The sequence below is a fragment of the Drosophila ananassae genome, chromosome 2L (assembly GCF_017639315.1).
Source record: "Drosophila ananassae strain 14024-0371.13 chromosome 2L, ASM1763931v2, whole genome shotgun sequence".
Taxonomy (NCBI): Eukaryota; Metazoa; Arthropoda; class Insecta; order Diptera; family Drosophilidae; genus Drosophila; species Drosophila ananassae.
In genome coordinates this window covers 8,764,125-8,780,843 of record NC_057927.1, presented here as the reverse complement: position 1 = coordinate 8,780,843, position 16,719 = coordinate 8,764,125, and the positions used below count along the sequence as shown (strand labels likewise).

The 16,719-nt window shown below is 45.8% G+C and overlaps 8 protein-coding genes across 15 annotated transcripts; 4 read left to right on the top strand and 4 right to left on the bottom strand.

The window, feature by feature from the left end:
* Nucleotides 1–14: 14 nt before the first annotated feature.
* LOC6499748 (uncharacterized protein C15orf61 homolog) lies at nucleotides 15–744 on the top strand. Its single transcript, XM_001953962.4, has 2 exons — nucleotides 15–171; nucleotides 237–744. The coding sequence occupies exons 1-2, from the start codon at nucleotides 15–17 to the stop codon at nucleotides 365–367; spliced, it is 288 nt and encodes a 95-aa protein (XP_001953998.1). The 3' UTR covers nucleotides 368–744.
* Nucleotides 390–2,621, bottom strand: LOC6500829 (lysosomal acid phosphatase). Its single transcript, XM_001953961.4, has 7 exons — nucleotides 2,207–2,621; nucleotides 2,044–2,139; nucleotides 1,678–1,806; nucleotides 1,447–1,560; nucleotides 1,243–1,380; nucleotides 775–1,179; nucleotides 390–718 (listed from the first exon to the last, which is right to left on the bottom strand). Exons 1-7 carry the CDS (start codon nucleotides 2,354–2,356, stop codon nucleotides 554–556), a joined length of 1,197 nt encoding a protein of 398 aa, XP_001953997.1. The 5' UTR covers nucleotides 2,357–2,621; the 3' UTR covers nucleotides 390–553.
* A 654-nt stretch (nucleotides 2,622–3,275) lies between these two features.
* Nucleotides 3,276–4,890, top strand: LOC6499749. Of its 2 annotated transcripts, XM_001953960.4 has the most exons (3): nucleotides 3,276–3,567; nucleotides 3,631–4,398; nucleotides 4,456–4,890. In XM_001953960.4, the coding sequence occupies exons 2-3, from the start codon at nucleotides 3,812–3,814 to the stop codon at nucleotides 4,631–4,633; spliced, it is 765 nt and encodes a 254-aa protein (XP_001953996.1). In that variant the 5' UTR covers nucleotides 3,276–3,567; nucleotides 3,631–3,811; the 3' UTR covers nucleotides 4,634–4,890. The 2 variants fall into 2 exon arrangements, with proteins under 2 accessions (XP_001953996.1, XP_044574188.1); XM_044718253.1 differs by having other exon boundaries at nucleotides 3,276–4,398.
* On the bottom strand, nucleotides 4,857–8,128 carry LOC6500828 (fibroblast growth factor receptor 2). 5 transcript variants are annotated; one of them, XM_014911261.3, is made up of 5 exons: nucleotides 7,702–8,128; nucleotides 6,454–6,618; nucleotides 5,984–6,099; nucleotides 5,709–5,922; nucleotides 4,857–5,654 (listed from the first exon to the last, which is right to left on the bottom strand). In XM_014911261.3, the coding sequence occupies exons 2-5, from the start codon at nucleotides 6,563–6,565 to the stop codon at nucleotides 5,008–5,010; spliced, it is 1,089 nt and encodes a 362-aa protein (XP_014766747.1). In that variant the 5' UTR covers nucleotides 6,566–6,618; nucleotides 7,702–8,128; the 3' UTR covers nucleotides 4,857–5,007. The 5 variants fall into 5 exon arrangements, with proteins under 5 accessions (XP_014766747.1, XP_014766745.1, XP_014766748.1 ...); XM_014911259.3 differs by having other exon boundaries at nucleotides 7,698–8,127; XM_014911262.3 differs by having other exon boundaries at nucleotides 7,751–8,127.
* A 649-nt stretch (nucleotides 8,129–8,777) lies between these two features.
* On the top strand, nucleotides 8,778–10,264 carry LOC6499750. Its single transcript, XM_001953958.4, has 3 exons — nucleotides 8,778–9,708; nucleotides 9,764–9,948; nucleotides 10,006–10,264. The coding sequence occupies exons 1-3, from the start codon at nucleotides 9,463–9,465 to the stop codon at nucleotides 10,211–10,213; spliced, it is 639 nt and encodes a 212-aa protein (XP_001953994.1). The 5' UTR covers nucleotides 8,778–9,462; the 3' UTR covers nucleotides 10,214–10,264.
* Nucleotides 10,211–10,919, bottom strand: LOC6500827 (protein chibby homolog 1). Its single transcript, XM_001953957.4, has 2 exons — nucleotides 10,765–10,919; nucleotides 10,211–10,620 (listed from the first exon to the last, which is right to left on the bottom strand). The coding sequence occupies exons 1-2, from the start codon at nucleotides 10,819–10,821 to the stop codon at nucleotides 10,285–10,287; spliced, it is 393 nt and encodes a 130-aa protein (XP_001953993.2). The 5' UTR covers nucleotides 10,822–10,919; the 3' UTR covers nucleotides 10,211–10,284.
* A 57-nt stretch (nucleotides 10,920–10,976) lies between these two features.
* On the top strand, nucleotides 10,977–12,881 carry LOC6499751 (myosin heavy chain, fast skeletal muscle). 3 transcript variants are annotated; one of them, XM_014910724.3, is made up of 5 exons: nucleotides 10,977–11,134; nucleotides 11,191–11,563; nucleotides 11,811–12,308; nucleotides 12,364–12,560; nucleotides 12,614–12,881. In XM_014910724.3, exons 1-5 carry the CDS (start codon nucleotides 11,097–11,099, stop codon nucleotides 12,816–12,818), a joined length of 1,311 nt encoding a protein of 436 aa, XP_014766210.1. In that variant the 5' UTR covers nucleotides 10,977–11,096; the 3' UTR covers nucleotides 12,819–12,881. The 3 variants fall into 3 exon arrangements, with proteins under 3 accessions (XP_014766210.1, XP_001953992.2, XP_032305632.1); XM_001953956.4 differs by having other exon boundaries at nucleotides 10,981–11,134; nucleotides 11,188–11,563; XM_032449741.2 differs by having other exon boundaries at nucleotides 10,983–11,134; nucleotides 11,176–11,563.
* LOC6500826 (vacuolar-sorting protein SNF8) lies at nucleotides 12,845–13,882 on the bottom strand. Its single transcript, XM_001953955.4, has 3 exons — nucleotides 13,317–13,882; nucleotides 13,122–13,268; nucleotides 12,845–13,054 (listed from the first exon to the last, which is right to left on the bottom strand). Exons 1-3 carry the CDS (start codon nucleotides 13,784–13,786, stop codon nucleotides 12,904–12,906), a joined length of 768 nt encoding a protein of 255 aa, XP_001953991.1. The 5' UTR covers nucleotides 13,787–13,882; the 3' UTR covers nucleotides 12,845–12,903.
* Nucleotides 13,883–16,719: the final 2,837 nt, after the last annotated feature.

The window sequence follows — 16,719 nt, the reverse complement described above, 5'->3', positions numbered from 1 at the left end:
ACGACCAGAGAGGAATGTCACACTTTAATTGGACTCTGGACAGTGGAACCAACTACCACATACTGCGCACCGGCTGCTATCCGTATATGAAGTATCACTGCAGCAAACGCGATGTGGTGGACCTTACGATGGAAGACAAGTTCTTCCGTTTCCTTAAAGTGATAAATTTAGGTAAGTATATTTTTAAAAACCAGAAATTCATCACCTATAAGGCCCCTGCTATTTATAAATTTCAGGCTTACCAATGCTCTTCTATGGACTGGCTGCCATCCGCCTAATAAGCCATACAGAGATTGTTCATGTCAGCGAGAAGGTAAAAGTTCCAATATATTTCCTATATGCCGAGGACAAGGGAGCGAGATTTTGAATTTTACTCTGACGACGACGAATATTAAGTGTGACGAACAGCCTTCTTGTCTTATTTATTTACATATTTAATACCAGTTCAACACATGCAAAATCAACAGCATATTACAAGCGAGTTGCTGAAACAGCAAATCCTATGACTAAAACACTTTTACCAAATTAAAAAGGAAAAAACAAAGATCTAAGACTAGTTTTTGCAGTCTGTTGGATGATTCTCGCAGGTCTCGTCGTAGTTGTCCAGCTGTAGAGCCTTCAAAGAGGCCTCGAACTGGGTGAGCGAGCACGGAGTATCGCAGTTGGGAATGGTCAGCTCCTTGGGGAACTTATCCTCGCTGTTGTAATAGTAAACAAGCTGAAAATATAATAATTTAAATAATAGTTCAAACAATTTTCATATTTGGCTCTCACCTTCACTTCAAAATCAGCATCGCTGAAGAACTTGCTGTGGTGCAACTCAAACGCCAGGGCTGAGGCATATTCCGGCAGGTTGGTGGTCTGATCCAGGATCCCCAGTGCGTTCATAACATTCACTAATGTCACATCGTGCGCCGAATACAGGAATATCTTGCGATCCGGACTCAGATTCCTCTTTCGCTTGTTCTGCATTTTGGTGAGAATCTCTGTAAGAAAGGCACCGCCCCTAATGCGCTTCATCAGATTAGTTTCAGTGAACAGGGTATAACTGCGCTCGGCCAGCGGCCTAATCTCCTCGGGATATATATTCTCAGTCCAGTCGGGCAGAACCAGACCAGCCTCCTCTTCGGTCTTGAGGGTGGTGTACAACAGCTCCACGTCCAACACATTGGAAATGTTCTAGTGATGGAGAGCATAATTATAAAGACGTAATTCTGTGAAAGCTTCAGTTCATCTTCCCACCTTGCCTGTATTTTTACTCAACAGTTTGTACAGCTCCCTGTTATCCTCGTTGAGTTTCTGGAGTTCAGGAGGCGGTGTCTTGTAGAGTTTCTGCAGAATGTTTTCGTACTTGAGGCAAGGCTTCTTTTGAGCCAGGAGCTGAAGAGTAGAGGGAAAGTAATCAAATGACTTGCGATTGTGGGTATGCGATTATACTGCACCCACGATATCATCACTCCGAGCAAGTGTATTTACGGCCACCGGCTGCCAGGGTATGGGCAGCACATTGTTGTTCTCCAGCGGCGGCATCATCCCGGCCAAGACGCTCTGGGCGCTCATCTAAAAGATAACGACACGGCCAAAGTGATTAGGACTGATTAGGCCCCCAATCTCGCATAGACAGTCTAGAGATACACATAGGAATAGCTACAGGGCTTATTTAAAGGAGTGACGCACCACACAGCGTTCCGCGGCGGAGCTTAGGACATGGACCTGCTGTTGCGTGTAAAGGCTGTTGGAGGGCAGCAGTCGGTAGTAGCGCATGCGCAGATTCTTTCCCAAGTTATAGGCCTGCAGAGTGCCCTTCTGTGGATGGTAAAGTAGGATGCTTTAGATAATAAAACACTATTCATTTTTATAATGGTCTACAAATTCTTATCAAGTGGGAAGTGATTAAAATATGTGTATGTTTTTGATAATCCAAATCTTGATCAAATGACTATGTATGTTTATAGTTTACTGGAAAGCTGATTGCAGACTCGGTCATCGGTCTTCTAAACCTAAAAACTGTTCTATCCTATCTACCCATCCGAAAGAACTCACCGGCGTTAGAGCTCCCAGCCCACCTTGCCAATCGTGGGTGCCGTGCGGATCGAGTGGATAAGAGCCGCTGGGATTCTTGGCCCCGTGTCGAAACAACTGTTGTGGGTTGAATACAAACATTAGAACCGTGTTGAACTTTGGTAGACGTACTCCAATCTCTCACTATGGATATCATGCGCAGATTCCGTAAGCCCTGCTCGTCGTTGTTGTCCCCGAACACAAAGTATGCCATCATCACGAAGCAGAGGGCGCTGCCTAGAACTATCACCGATATCTTGGTGCCCCGGCGCGATTTGCAGTCGAAGGTGGGCATTATTTTATGATTTGCTCCTGCTGCAGTTGATCGCGAGTATATATTCTCTTAGATTTGCAGCCTATAAATAGTTTTTTGTTTATTTTATAGCGAGTGCTTTTGTTTTCACCGTAGCTGCTGCCGTAGCTGCTGCTCAAATATATAAAAACTAAACCGACGGCATCAAGAGCCTCACAAAAACTGAAAAACAACTGAGCAGCCAGGCCAGGCCAGCGGGCTCCACGACCAGATAGAGAGGGGGCTACCGAGTTGGATAGAGGCCGGAGCAGGGCGAGAAACTGAGAGAGCACGTCGATAACCATGTGCGAATAATTAAATTAGTTTCTCAATACTAGTGTGAGCTGAGTCTCGACTAGGGGCTACCCTGCAAAGGGTTTAGTTTTAGGAACTGGTACTTTCGGGGGTCTTAGATCTACTCTATAGTTTTCTATAATGTTTTATTTCAGCTTCTCAGTTCAATTATAAAAATGGTTTATTTTTTAAAACAACAACCCAAAAATTATCAAAATCAACTAACCAGGCAGTCAGGTAGGGGCTTATAGTGTATAGATACGGGTCGAGAACACCAGAGCAGGGCGAGAAACTGAGAGAGCACATCTACCAGACAGTCCAAGTGCGAATAATTAAATTAGTTGCTCAGTACCTGTGTGAATTAAGTCTCGACCAGGTGTTACTGTGCAATGGCTGTTGTTTAATCAATTGGCACTCTGGTGATGAATCCCATTCCCAGATCCCACTCTTTCATTGTTTCGGCAACCTCGAGACATGTTGAGTGAAAAGCCCAAGTCCAAGGGTTTTTCTTGCTAAAATTATATTTGAAAATGAATAATACTTACTTCACATTAAACCCCAAAACATCCTCGTCTTAGAATATGTTTTTAAAATCTTTAGTAGGCCGTGGGATTGTTCCAAAAAACATAGTAGTCTGTGGCTTAGATTTCAGTTTCGTCAGTCATAGGGGTACCCCAACTCTAGAACGGTTCATTATTAATTTCCATTTGGTCGAATCTGATGGTTGTGTTACAACGGCAAGCTAGCTAGGCAAAAAGTTCAAAATTCCGTTCGTATGAAATTCAAAATTCATCTCGTCTTCCGTTTCCGGCAGACAAGGTCCTCACGATTGGGACACGATCACTAGCAATACCGTCACTCATTGACAGCCTACTGTTGTCAGAAGATAGCTGATTACACAGCGAAGGCACCATTATCTGGTGAGACCTGGCTGGAGTTCCACCCCAATACGGCGATATAGTCTGAACGGTTTTGTTACACAGTTGGCGTCCGTGGAGAAGTAACTTATTTGGAATCATACATACATATGTACAAAAAGCCACACGGAACCAAAAAAAGGATACAAATTAACACCCATCGAGGCTTCCGGCGACTTTCGGGCGGGATCTTTTTAGGAGTAAAGTAAATAACAGATTAGGGATTAGCGCTAACAGACCATCGGACATGTCAGGATCAAATCCACATCAGCACCGGCAGCATCCACCCCGCCACCATCGTCAGATTGAATTCTACGAGTATCTGATGCCCGGGATCTACGACTATCCGGTGACCCACAGTGCAGCGTCCGCCATGACTCCGTACAACCTGCCGCCCATTCTGGGCTTGAGACTGCCAACCTGGACTATTCCGGCTCCGAATCCGGCCACCTATGTTGCCGGACCCTTCGGCCTGATCAACTACGTGTCCGACATGGAGTCCCACCTGGCCCTACCCACGATCCACACCCTTGTCAGTGGCATGATCTACGAAGCGATGAGTCCTAATCCGCAAACCACCTATCCCCATCAAATGCTCTGTGATTTTGGCCAAATAGAGGCAGATAATCGGGACAACTACGGCTACCTGGGATACGGAGATCCAGCCATGAATCTCTGCTTCAACGAAGTTCATCCAGTTTCCGAGGAGGAGGAGGATCAGGTCTCTCTGCTTGAAACGGCCAGAGATCCGCCGAGGGAGCTCGTTGAGGGGCCAGTAGAGATAGAACCGGCCGTTGTCGAAGAGCCAGGTGACGTACGTCGTTCGTCGAAAAGGTAAGGATGTTTCTCAAACCACATGAAGCTATCTTCTATCTTGTTGAAATCCGGCAGAGGACACGAGGAGATCGCCCGAGGTTCCAGTATCGGAGGAGAAGGACGCCGTCACCGCAGGAATCAGAAGTCGAAACGCAAGCGGGTCTACGAGGCCGAGCAGGGCTACCTAGTCGAGGAGCCCACCAGCGACGCTTCCGAGGAGGAGGATCCCGGAGAGGTGCCAAACGTTTCCTAAAGTGTAGAATCGGGTTTGGGTATTCAAGGTCACCCGACCAAGGAATCACCCAATGCCGATTCGCGTCATTCCCAAAATTTATTTGCATGCTAATTGCGTTGTGTAAAGATTCGAAACAACCGAGATCGAACCTCGTCCGATCCCGGGTTGTTTCGACGTGCAATACTTATACTCATGTGTAGCGATTTGTACCGATTGTTGAAATTTCATGGAAGGTAACCGATTTGCGAGTAAGCAAATATATATTTTATATGCAAGTTGGAAAACATCGTCTTATTATGGAGCTACTTATTTACTCTATTTTGGTTCTAGCCTACGGACAGTCTTTACTCCTAAACATAATAAGCGTATAACGCGTGGATTTTCAGCTGCTTTCAGTTTCCGCCGAGGACACACCGCTCGGTGTCCAGGTCCTCGTCGGAGTCTATCCTCTGGCAGTCACCGTGCCCCACCGAGCAGCGTTTGTACAACAGGTAGGTGAGCCAGACGGTCAGGGGCAGAAGTGCCAGACCCAGGGGCATTAGGAATAATAGGAGGAACTCCCTCGGGTCACTGGCTGGAATCCCATCCTCACTATCGTCGTAGTCCAGCCAGTACTCCTTCTCCATGTCGGAGTCGGTCTGTATGGGCTGGACTTGGAGGAAGGCTTCTCGGATCTTGTGGCCCCTGTAGCTGATGGCCACGCAGGCATAGTGCCCGGCATCCCTCAGACGCACTCCGTCCAGAATTAGCTTGCTGAGATACAGCTGCGGTCCCATCAGCTTCTCAGATGCCGTGGAGAGCAGCTCGTAGGTGCGGCCATTGTAGCGCACGATGTGTGTGCTGAAATTTGAGGCACTGGCTCCGCCTGGGGAGCCCTCTCCTACCGCCTGGGCTCCCACGTAGCTGTGCCGCCGGAACCACTTGATTGTGGGATGCTCCTCGCTGTGGACTCGGCACTGGAACACCACCTGACCGCCCAGAAATGCCGTTTGGTTGCTAGGATACGAGTCCACGAATTCAGGAGCCGCCAGAGAAGTGTCTATGGTGAAGTTTGAAAATGAATCATGATACTTCTGTGATGACAACCACTCACTTTTTACATCCAATTGGTAGGTGCGAACCAGCTGCACATCCACCGATTGAGTTTCATCCAGGATGTGAGGATTTATGCTGCACTTGTAGAGTCCGGAATATCGCTCCGTGACATTTCTAAGCCACAGTTCCGGCCGACACAGACTCGGCTCACAAGGGAGAGCCGTCCAGTCGTCGATCGACTCCAGCTTGTGGCAGTTATTGTTGCTACATTGCTGAGAATAATTGAATCTTTAATAACTTCTAAAGATAATTGTCTAAAGATGGAAACCCTACCTTGAAGTACCAATGTATCTTGATGTCCGCGAGCTTGCTGTCGTCCACCAGTCCCTTCAGATTGCACTGCAGCTTGACGTCGAAGCCGGCTCTTTGTTGTATCAGTTCTGTGTTTTCTGCAAAAATAAAAGACAAAAACCATTCAATCAGGGCAACGCCAGCACAATTGTTTACCATTTTCAGTGGTGATGATAGCCAAATGACAGTATCTTATCAAACTGTACTACCCGGAATGGCGATTAACCTTCCGAGCATTTTTTTTGTCTATTTTTTGACGAAAGGTAGCGGAAATGTGGAGTTAAATGGGCTTTCTATGTGACTTGATGGATATAATTGGGAATAAGTTCTAATCGAAAATCGGATGAGTATTTCTTGTAGAGACTTCAATGCCATAATGTTAATAGTGCTCTTTGATTACAGATGATGAACAAATATGATTGACAAGTACCCCGAGACACTGGATAACCTACCTGTATAGTCCACGAAGAAGCCACTGGATAGTTCCAAGCCGCAGAAACAAATGAGAATCAATAGCCAGATGAGGCCAGAGACAGACCGCAAATCAGAAGGCATCGGATCCATTTCCAGTTAACGTATCGGCCGCATTGTCAACCACTTGTTAACACCGTAGGAACCTGTTGGACACACATTGATTGGTTACTCTTCGGCCACACAAAATAGTAGTATTCCCCTAGTAGAGCTATTTATTTATTTGGATTTCACTCTGCCCCTGGCCGGCCATTCATTTTCGTTTCCCAAATGATCGATTTTCATTTAATTTCTTAGCAAACAGGCAGGCCAGCGAGGCTCCTCCAAGTTTCTATTTATTTATTTATTTATTTGGTCTAGGCGATTGCATTTCCACTGGCTCGGGGGTATTTTTCACACATTTTATTGTGCGCTGTCGGCGATGAGTGTAAAAATCCACTTTTGTTTATTTACTTGGCCATTGGAAGCGAACGGGTGCTCTGCTCCACATTGGCACACACACCAATCGCCAACACATACCCCCAGGCACTCTGTAGGCCACAAATCCTTGGTGGCTCGTATATATAAATTATCGGAAATTCGCCTCTCATTTATTAATAAATAGTGAGTGCCATTTATGCAACAATAAATCATTGCCAGCGCGATAATGCTCGTTTATCAATTGTCTGGGGGCTGCTTCCATGGTAGCTCCATGGCTGGTATATAGGAAGCCCCCCGATACCAATATACCGAAAGGGCCATAACCGTAAACGGAACTGTATATATACTATTCATTTTTCAGTTAGAAATTAGTGTTCCATTAAAAATTATGCGATGCGAAGAAGCCTTTGTTGTGTGGGCTTTTGGGCGAAATATTTATGATCTTCTGATGGGGATATCAAATATCCCAAAAAGAGCCGGATTGGGAGAATGTTTCACGAATTTATTGATTCGTGATTGGCCTGCTAATATAATAAATAAGTTTCTATTGTTTCATTGTCGCGAAGAGATCATTTCCAAACCGACCGATCGAAAAACTGAAACTCATAAAACACTTTTGATTGCGAGGGACGTTTGTTTATGCCTTTCGGTTGCTTTCCTCGATCGCAGATCGCAGATCGAAGGGGATCCCATTGTGATGGAGATTTATCTGGGCTGGCCCACTTGATTGGCATCGGACTCAATTGATTTATACGATATCATTTATTAGGTGAAAAGTTGATTGTTTAATAGACAATTTGTTTACCGACTTGTTGTTGGCCGGACGGAGAGCGGGATCACACTGGGAGGAGCACTCACACTGGGCTAACTGCACTGGAGCGACTGGACAACTGACACGAAAGCTTCACATTTTCCGGGCTCTGCTTTCCGACGGTTCTGCTGATACGGCGGTTCTGCCGTTTTTGATTAGAGCAGTAGAGCAGTCCGGCTGTGATGTATCTGGTTACCTAAGAACTCTGGGACCCTGCAATCTAAATATGCGGCTGGCTCAGCAGAGTATCTATTTTCTCAGTCTATTGCTCCAATTGCTCTTGTTTGGCACCCATCCGCACCATATATATTGTATTCACGTCGATCTTCCGCTGATTCCACTTTTCGTTCCGTACCGATTCGATTCGATTGGATCCGTCCGTGTGCGTTCCGTTCACGGGCCGGGCTATCAACAAACTACTGTAATACACGAATCGAACAAGTGTTACCCCTCGGCAGCAGGCCATCGTGTATCGTTAGCTATACACCGAGATAAAATTCGGGGAATGTTATTAAATGAGATGGACCTAGTCCTATTCTAAGTGGGATAATATTATGTCCTCTCATAAAACATTAGGAAATAGACAAGCTTTTTAATGTTAGCTTTAGGTTTTGCGGCAGGTTTAGGACAACTTAAGGTTTTATGATAGCGACAGGTTTTGGGAAAAGTTTCTTCCAGTGCACTAATGCTGTTGGCATTGCTGGCATTACTGGAAACAACAAAATAAATGTGTTTTATAAGCAGTTTTGCTTATCGCATATCAATATCGGTGCGTAAATATACAGTAGTCGATGGAGTGGACCGATACGGCAGACCTAGCCACAAACACACAAGCACAAGCACCCACCTATGTACATATCCCGTATCCGAGGAGCCAGGGACTACAGATACAGAGATTAGACTGCATTGCGGTACTAAGCTTTATCGGGCGATCCGAAAATTTGTCTAACCCGAGAGATAGGGGTAGAGTGGCGGGTTGGAATCCGCCGTGGAGGAGGTGGTCATGTAAATTGAGGGTGCTATTTATATAGCTCTTGTGCGGCTCATCGGAATCGGGTTTTATCATATCGGACACGGCCACCGTTCAATTGCCCGGGGTGGTTGGTTTATCAGAAGGCGATCGGCTTATCAAACGGGCCAATAAACGGAGCAGGAGCGGCCGATCGAAGGGGGAACGGAAGCCGAGCGGCAGCTCGTCGGCAGACCGCTCCGGAGTCCGCTCCGATGGCGTCTATAGATTGCCCTGCAATGGCGACAAAAATGCCACCAATTTGACCAGCAACACGCCATACCAATTCGATTTCCATTTCAAATCGTCGAGCGGCTCGAGCCACAAATCCAAGTTAATGCCGAATGGGCTGGTCAACAAAACCCCCAGGCCAGACCAGACCTCTATTGATAGCTCCAGAGCCCGCGATGGGCATGTGAGACTGATTAAAGTGGCATTATAAATAGATCTCGAGTATGTGGTTGGGTCTTAATCGAAATTGGGTAACATTGGGTCAGACAGTATTTATGGTATTTACGATAAATAAACAAATTCAACTGCCTTAGGCCTTAGGCTTCTATTGTTTAAAATTTTAGTCCAATAAGGGGGGTTCTATTATGGATCTATGGTAACCCCCCGAGAAAAAAATATCTAGAAAGCTTTGCTTGTAACTTCGTTGATGAATCTTTGAAAATTTGTCGCTCCTTTGGCATCAAATTCAACAATAAACCAAAATACTAAGGTTAAAGGTTAATCCCTAGTTGGAAAATCATGAACCCCCATCCAACCGACAACGATAACTGTCTTCTGTGGGAACGAAATTTCGACAAGTCCTATGGCGAAGCTGAAGAGCTGATTCATAGCCTGAAGGACGAGGCTAAGAAGCAGGAGTGCGACTCCCCCTACTCAGTGGATAGCGTTATGAAAGAAGCTTCCAAGATCATAGACTCTCAAGTGGATCGAATGAGGAACGACTTGAAAGCCAAAGAGTCCCTTATTCAATCCATGCGAGAGCAGGTAGGATGTGAATTGAATTATTGTATCTTTTATAAAAATGATTGTATCTGCATAGATTTTCAAGAGATTTCCAGACCCAGCGCCGCAATCAAGCCCCCAAAAGGTACCTCAGGAAACCGCCAACAAGCGCCTGAAGCAGAAGCTCCAGGAAGTACTGAAAATTGATGAAAAGCTGGAGGCCGAGGCAGAAAGATCCATTACCGAAATCAATATCGATTTGGAGAAACACCAGGCGGACCTGTAGGAAAGATACAACTTATCCTTCAATAACCATTAAATTCATCTCTTTTTTCGCAGCAAAAAGTTGCATGAAAGCCAAGTCGAGGAGTACATGGTGGTCCAGGAAGAAATTAAGAACAGTTTCTTCAAGGACATGGACAAGCTGATGGAGAGATTCGACGAGGAGATGTCACGTTTTCGAAAGGACAATGCCGAACTTTTGGCAGACCACCAAGCGAAGCACAACAAGGACTCTCAAGGAGCAGCTAGCACACATCAGCCATAAGATTGTTTTAAATTTTATTTCTAAAAGTAAAGTAAAAATTTGTGTTTTTAAGTTTTATTCGTAGGCTTATTTCACTTCTCCTTGGGCTTCAGTTCGTTGAGTTCCGTGGCATGTTCGGCCAACAGATCCAGCATCACCTCAATCTTAAGGTTGCACATGTTGTTCTCCTCCTCGAGGGCCCGGAACTTCTTGTTCAGCCTCACCATGTCCTCCACATCGCCCTTCCGGGCGGAGTGCATCCAAATGCCGTCCGCGAAGCGCAGCTCCTTGTTGCCCAGCGTCAAGGATATCTGCCGAAAGTCATCGAGATCCTCGGTGACCACCGGATGTCCAATGTTGCATCGGCCCTGGCGCACGGGAATCGGCTTGGACTCGAACTTCTTGTTGAAAAGCGGCATGGCAAGCGACTGAAATGGCAGGTTGACCATCATGTGGAAGGCGTTCTCTTACGTGTTTGGTGTTGATTGGCTTCTGTCCTGTTGCCAGGACAACCGACACCTGCCGGGGTCGGCGGACTCGTGGCAGGACTCGTGCCCGATTTCAATACCTACCTGTCCGAAGGGTGGGTCGCAGACTGACAGCGGACAGAAAACGCCCGCCAGTGGCATAGAACCGGCACAGTTAAATCTATTCAACCCCGTAAGGACGACGTATATTTTAAAAATGATGCATAGGAGAGCTTTTAATTAAAACCAGCTCAGTTGACATCCAACAAAATCAATAAAAATCTATCGAAAAGCATGCTTTGTTCGGAGAAACACTTCCAGTTCGTAGGAGGCCAGCCAGTCTAACACAACACTTTTGATATGAATCACGTGTTCATTAATTACAACATTTATACTTTCCCGGGCTAGGCCCGAACAAAATATACAAAAAAATAATCATGACACAGGAGGCCAACCAGAAGTATGCGTTTCCCAGGTAGGCACTGAAGCCCCCAACAAATTCTCACCTAAACGCAGCCCCTCCGACAGCAGCAGCGTCCAGGATGTGGCCCGGGCAGTGGAGCGACTGGCGGCGGACACCAACGAGGATCTGCGCAACTTCCGGAAGGAGCAGGCCCACATACGGTCCCACGTTAACGGCGTCCTGGAGGAGAACCAGCGGCTGGCCGAGGAGCTGGGCCGATACAAGAGCACATATGCCGCCCGCGACTACAAGGAGCTCAAGCATCAGTTGCAGTTGACCAACGAAGCGCTGGAGAAGTCCAGGAAGCAGGTGGAGGAGCTGCGCCAAGAGCGCAGGAGCCTGCAGCTGATGCAGGAGTGCTCCCAGAAGACCATCGACAATATGGAACTGGAGCTGAAGAACTATCGCGCCCAGCTCCTTGAGTCGGGAGAGGAACACAAGGTAGGTCTTCACAGGCATCGGGGATCGGTGGTCTAGATTTCTTTTTTTGAATAAAGCAAGCTATTTAACACATGACTTGTCGTCAGGATATTTTATTCGTCATTTGCCTTCGGCTGTTAGCATGCCAGGATTTAGAGTGCCCTGCTTTTTATTTTATATGTACATTTTTTTAATCCGGGTGGAGTATTTCGACCCAAAAAAATTCCAAATTAACCACTTTGTCCTTTTCGGTATTCAACTTTATTAGATCACACAGCGCTACGTGCGGGCCGTGAAGATGCTGGAGGCGAAAGTGACAGCACAGCAGGAGGAGCTGCTCACCCAAACCGAGACGATCAAGGCCCTTCATGAGCACAAACAGCGGGGCGGGGAGCAGCTGCAGCAACTCCAGGCGACGCTCAGAGACCAGGCCGAGGAGCAGGCGAAGGTGGCCAACCTTCAGAAGCAGGTGAAGGAGTACGAGCTCTCCCTCAGGCACACCCACAACCTCCTGGTGGAGAGTACGCGCCGCGAGAGCGCGGCTGTGCGAAAGGCCCAGGAGGCCGTCGCCATCAGTGAGGCGGCTACGCGGGAGAAGGCTGAGGCCGAAAAGCGTGCCGAGAACTACAAGGAGGAGGTTACCCAGCTGGCCACCAACATAGGGAGCATCATGCAGGAGGCCGCCAACCAAGTGGACTGCGAAGTGGCCCAGCTGCGGAGTAAGCTGAGCGAAAAAGACAAGCTTATAGCGACCATAAAAGACAAGGTAATTCATTATACAGGAAAGGGGTATTCAAATATAAGTGGTTTCTCGATTGCAGCTGAAAAAGGATGCGGAGGAGCACAAGAACGTGGTCCATGTTCTGGAGACGCGCAATAATCGCCTTGAGCAGAAGTACAAGGAGGCTCTCAAGCAGAACGACAAGCTGGAGGGCGAAGTGGATGTCACCTACCGCCGACTCTGCGAGCTGGAGCAGGCGCTTAATGATTCCAACAACGAGGCCCGAGACTGCAAGGCGTAAGTTTTTTAAATAATTTTTTTTATATATATATTTCATGAATAATACTTAGGAAAAAGCACTATGAGCTGCAAATGGACCGATACATGCAGGCTCACAAACAGATGAAGACCAACTACCATGCGGCCATGGACGACATCACTCAGAAGTTCGAGGCGGAGATCTACCGCCTGCGCAAACAGAACTCGGAGCTGGAGGCGGACAACTGTTTGCTGAAGAGCGGAGCCGCCGGAGATTTCTCCACCAATCGAATCTAGTCCCTATACAATCTAGCTGTACAGTATTATATTGAAGAATATCTATATTTTTTGCCAAAGTAACTAATCGTAATACAAATCGTGTCTACGTGGTGGATGTTGCCGCGGTGGAGTTGCGCCCGGGAAACAAACTGGGGAACCAGTAGCTTGGCTCATTCTCCGACTGATTATCGATCCAGCAGAGTCCTTCGCCGAGGACCTTGTCCAGAGATTGCTGAGCACGGTATTCAGTCCAACTAGATAAGAAAAGGAAAGTGGTTCCATAATCCTGGGGATGAGCGCCCTTTTAAAATGATAACCTACCCCAAGTCCTTTATGAGTTGACTTTGTGTAACGCAGCCTTGCTCCGTGTTGGAGGCGGTATTCAGGATGTTGGTCTCCTCCATGCTCAGTTCGCCAGGAATGGACTGAACGACGTACTTTCCTTTGCCCAGTTTGTGCACCACGAATCTAAGGAGACACATTAGATGAAAGCGCTAGCAAGTGGATGAATCATACCCATTGCCAAAAATAGTCAGTTTCTTGGCCGCTATCAGGATGTCCTCCTTGGTGATCTCCTGGTGCAGTGCACTCTGACCCCGGGCGGCAATTAGGCGGCGCCGCAACTCGTCTAGCTCCATCAATCCTCCAGTTTTGTGGTTCAGCGCCAGGCAAACCTCCACCACTTGGACCCCCAGCTCGTAGTAAAAGTCACCCATGCCTAGCACACTCCAGAAGCCCTTGGCCGTGGCCAGGGGGTCCACCCCGATGGCAGCGCACATGTCCTGGAACTGTTTGCGGAACTGGGCGTTTTTCCGAATATCATCCTTATGTTTCATCGCGAACTCCTCAAGCTTTACGCGAAAGACTTCCATCTGCTTGGTCATTTGCTCTAGCTGCGATTCCTGTAGATCGGTTCCTTTGTCCTTGTACTTTTCCGCAGCCAGCTTCTGCTGCTGGATGGCTCCGAGTCCTACGCGACGTCGCATTTTCGCGTAAATAATTAATTTTCACAACAAACTGGAGTTCCAAAAATGTAAACAAAAATCAGCTGTCGACTAAAATGAATAATAGAGGTATTGCGACACTACCCAATACTGGAATGTGCTGTTAAGCGCAATGTCTGTTCATTTTACAGCAGTTTAAATTTCAAAATTTAAAAAAAAAAAATGCTTTCATTTACTATTATATACTATTTTTATTTACTATTATATTTTACTATTAGTCCAATTATATTTTAATTTGAAAAAGAATTCTTAAGTAGAATAAAGCATATCTATTTTTGAAGATGTTATGGCGGGAAAAAAAGGATTTCGTGTAAGTTTTTAAATGAGAACTTGCTAATTTAATGACTCATTAACTTGTTATATGATTATCTTCTTGAATGATAGGATTTGTAAAATGAAATGCTGTGAGAAAAAATTAAACAAAACTTTGTTTTTCAATGGCTTTGTACGATTTCCATATGTGATGTGTGATGACCCTGCAATTATATTTAATAGACCGTTCGCCCACATACATTTCTGAATCAATAGGTTTCCAATTCGGAGGGTAAAAAAATAACCCCCTTGCAATATGACGAAAGGCCGTGACAAGGACTATATCCGATAAACCCGCATATTTGGAAAATCGTCACCAGATCAGCTGCTAATTTTATGTTTAACGAAAACCTTCATTTGGATTCGAGGGCATTGAGGTTTTAATGTTTATGATGCCAGCGGAAATCGAGCTCTTTCCTGATTACTCCTCTCATCTGCAACTCCCCCACCCCAGGCCCGATTTCGATGTGAATCACTTCAAGCGGAGTCAGCGATTCGATATCTTTGCTGATTAATTATGCGAACAGCCCAAGAGCGCCACAAACGAATCTGAGACAAACAGATACAAGCTCATTAATAAGCCAAGCTCAAACAGTTTGTTTTTGGACTCCGGTTTCGAGGTGGCAGCACTTAGCACCACTTAACGGTAGGAGAATCACTCGATTAGCGGAGTTGGGACTCCGGAGCTGGCACCAGCCATCCAAAGATACCCCCAGGCCCGAAACACTCGACATCATTACGCCCAGTAGTCGGAATGGGTGGGGAGGGACTGGAGCGTGGACCCTGGTTATGGTTGTGGATATGGATGTGGATGTGGATGTGTGTTTGCCCACAGCAGCCACGTTCCAGAGACTATCAAGTGTTTGTACACTGAAAAAATCGACCTGAATTAGGCAATGGTTTGGGGGTTAAAAGGTTCTAGTATCATTACATTGTAACAATCTTAATTTCCATACACTATTCAGTTATTTTTACAGAAGATTTATGCATGACTGTATGTTAGGTATGACTCTTTTCCCAGTGTATTTATAAATTATGTGTTGTCTGAAAAATAAGCCATATGTCCAGCAAACTAGGGCAACCGTCGAACTCGGATAAAACTCAATGCATTGCATAATGGCTCTGCTAATTGAAGATTCTTGGCACGTCTATTAATAATCCATATTCCAATAATGTAGGAACCGAAAAGCGAGAAGAATTCTCGGAGAATTTGTAAATTTGCGAAAATGTAATGGAAAATGTTCGATCGCATTTCACTTATAGACTTGTAGAATTTTCGAAGCGAATAACTTAAAGCATATTAAGAAGCAAACACTTAAATATTTTTCTATTCTGCCTCAGCTGCACTTTATTTTTGGATTTTATCGCCCTATGTGCACTTCCATTTCCATCTGCTGGAAGCGCAATTATTTGGACAGGAAGCCAGCCGTATCCCTGATCGGTGCCAGAGATGCTATGTGCTATAAGGCATGTCTGGTAAATATTTATTTATGCTTCACTATAGTCGCCTCACTTGCAAATGCAAGCCGAGCCAAACCAAATATGTACATATAAGGAAAAATAATTAATGGAAATGCAGGAGGAAAACCGAGCTGAAAATAGCAGCGGATAAAAATAAACAAACTGCCGCTGACAGACAAAGGGCCGAGACACAAGCCAAAGAGGGTGGCAGTCGAGCAGGCAAACAAAAAGATATTAATATCACTTTAAGCAAAAAAGTGAAAAATATCAAGCGAAAAACTTCTTTACCTTAGCCCTAAAAATTCTATAAAAGTGATATCACTCTCTGGCATATAGACTAATATATTATTTGTATCTGAAAGATAGTTTACTCTCATTCTTCTTATGTAATGCGGGATGTTTGGACACCAAAAGGGAGAAATATTTGGGCAGCTGACAAACACTCGGTGGACCGGAGAGAGGGCCAGGCGTTGCATGATGGTGTAATGATCTAAATTAAACTCGAAATGCAATATGCCAGAAATAGTTTCGCCCCGGCAGGCCCAGGTCTTGGCCAGATGCTGTCAGCTTAGTGCGCCTCGCCGTCAGATACATAGATACGCAGATACAAAGATACATCAGCGTCAGGCGCTCCGACAGGCGAAGTAAAACTGACCAGCTCATTTGATTTTTCATGCATCGCATATCGCATTACATTAATAGAGTCCATTCACATTAACTCGAACAAAAAATGCCCAAGAAATGCATATGAAGCCGCAGAACCACCGAGGGAACCACCAACCCCCGACCGGGGGAACAAGCTGCGAGGTCACCACTCCCCGGATCATAATTCATCCAAACCGAGGGCCGAGGGCCGGGGAAATGGAAAACTTTCGGCTCACTTACAGAACTCTTTTGTTGGACTACAATAAAAAATTCAAGGCAAAAAGAGAGGAAATCTTAGACAATACGAACTGGATAAAACTGGTGGGAAATTAAGGAAAATCTTTTATAGTCTTTTTGGGTTGGAAACCAGTTGGGAAAGCTGCTCTCCACAGCGATCAATTATTATGCTGGCGGGTCGCCTCCGAAGGCCATTGTTTGGCATTTTCCGAGTGGCTGCACAATAGAACAACATTACATTTATGCATTTTTAAGAATTA

Coding starts and splice junctions, on each gene's coding strand:
- LOC6499748 (XM_001953962.4), top strand. CDS start 15: ATGTCACACTTTAATTGGACTCTGGACAGTGGAACCAACTACCACATA. Junction 172..236: donor CCTTAAAGTGATAAATTTAG/GTAAGTATATTT, acceptor TATAAATTTCAG/GCTTACCAATGCTCTTCTAT.
- LOC6500829 (XM_001953961.4), bottom strand. CDS start 2,356: ATGCCCACCTTCGACTGCAAATCGCGCCGGGGCACCAAGATATCGGTG. Junction 1,561..1,677: donor CCGCCGCGGAACGCTGTGTG/GTGCGTCACTCC, acceptor GTTATCTTTTAG/ATGAGCGCCCAGAGCGTCTT. Junction 1,381..1,446: donor TTGCTCGGAGTGATGATATC/GTGGGTGCAGTA, acceptor TCTACTCTTCAG/CTCCTGGCTCAAAAGAAGCC.
- LOC6499749 (XM_001953960.4), top strand. CDS start 3,812: ATGTCAGGATCAAATCCACATCAGCACCGGCAGCATCCACCCCGCCAC. Junction 4,399..4,455: donor GTACGTCGTTCGTCGAAAAG/GTAAGGATGTTT, acceptor GAAATCCGGCAG/AGGACACGAGGAGATCGCCC.
- LOC6500828 (XM_014911261.3), bottom strand. CDS start 6,565: ATGGATCCGATGCCTTCTGATTTGCGGTCTGTCTCTGGCCTCATCTGG. Junction 6,100..6,453: donor CTTCTTCGTGGACTATACAG/GTAGGTTATCCA, acceptor TTATTTTTGCAG/AAAACACAGAACTGATACAA. Junction 5,655..5,708: donor CTACCAATTGGATGTAAAAA/GTGAGTGGTTGT, acceptor ACTTCACCATAG/ACACTTCTCTGGCGGCTCCT.
- LOC6499750 (XM_001953958.4), top strand. CDS start 9,463: ATGAACCCCCATCCAACCGACAACGATAACTGTCTTCTGTGGGAACGA. Junction 9,709..9,763: donor TTCAATCCATGCGAGAGCAG/GTAGGATGTGAA, acceptor GTATCTGCATAG/ATTTTCAAGAGATTTCCAGA. Junction 9,949..10,005: donor GAGAAACACCAGGCGGACCT/GTAGGAAAGATA, acceptor CTTTTTTCGCAG/CAAAAAGTTGCATGAAAGCC.
- LOC6500827 (XM_001953957.4), bottom strand. CDS start 10,821: ATGCCACTGGCGGGCGTTTTCTGTCCGCTGTCAGTCTGCGACCCACCC. Junction 10,621..10,764: donor GCGACCCACCCTTCGGACAG/GTAGGTATTGAA, acceptor CTGCCATTTCAG/TCGCTTGCCATGCCGCTTTT.
- LOC6499751 (XM_032449741.2), top strand. CDS start 11,097: ATGACACAGGAGGCCAACCAGAAGTATGCGTTTCCCAG. Junction 11,564..11,810: donor AGTCGGGAGAGGAACACAAG/GTAGGTCTTCAC, acceptor CAACTTTATTAG/ATCACACAGCGCTACGTGCG. Junction 12,561..12,613: donor GAGGCCCGAGACTGCAAGGC/GTAAGTTTTTTA, acceptor AATAATACTTAG/GAAAAAGCACTATGAGCTGC.
- LOC6500826 (XM_001953955.4), bottom strand. CDS start 13,786: ATGCGACGTCGCGTAGGACTCGGAGCCATCCAGCAGCAGAAGCTGGCT. Junction 13,269..13,316: donor CTGACTATTTTTGGCAATGG/GTATGATTCATC, acceptor GTGTCTCCTTAG/ATTCGTGGTGCACAAACTGG. Junction 13,055..13,121: donor CAACTCATAAAGGACTTGGG/GTAGGTTATCAT, acceptor TTTCTTATCTAG/TTGGACTGAATACCGTGCTC.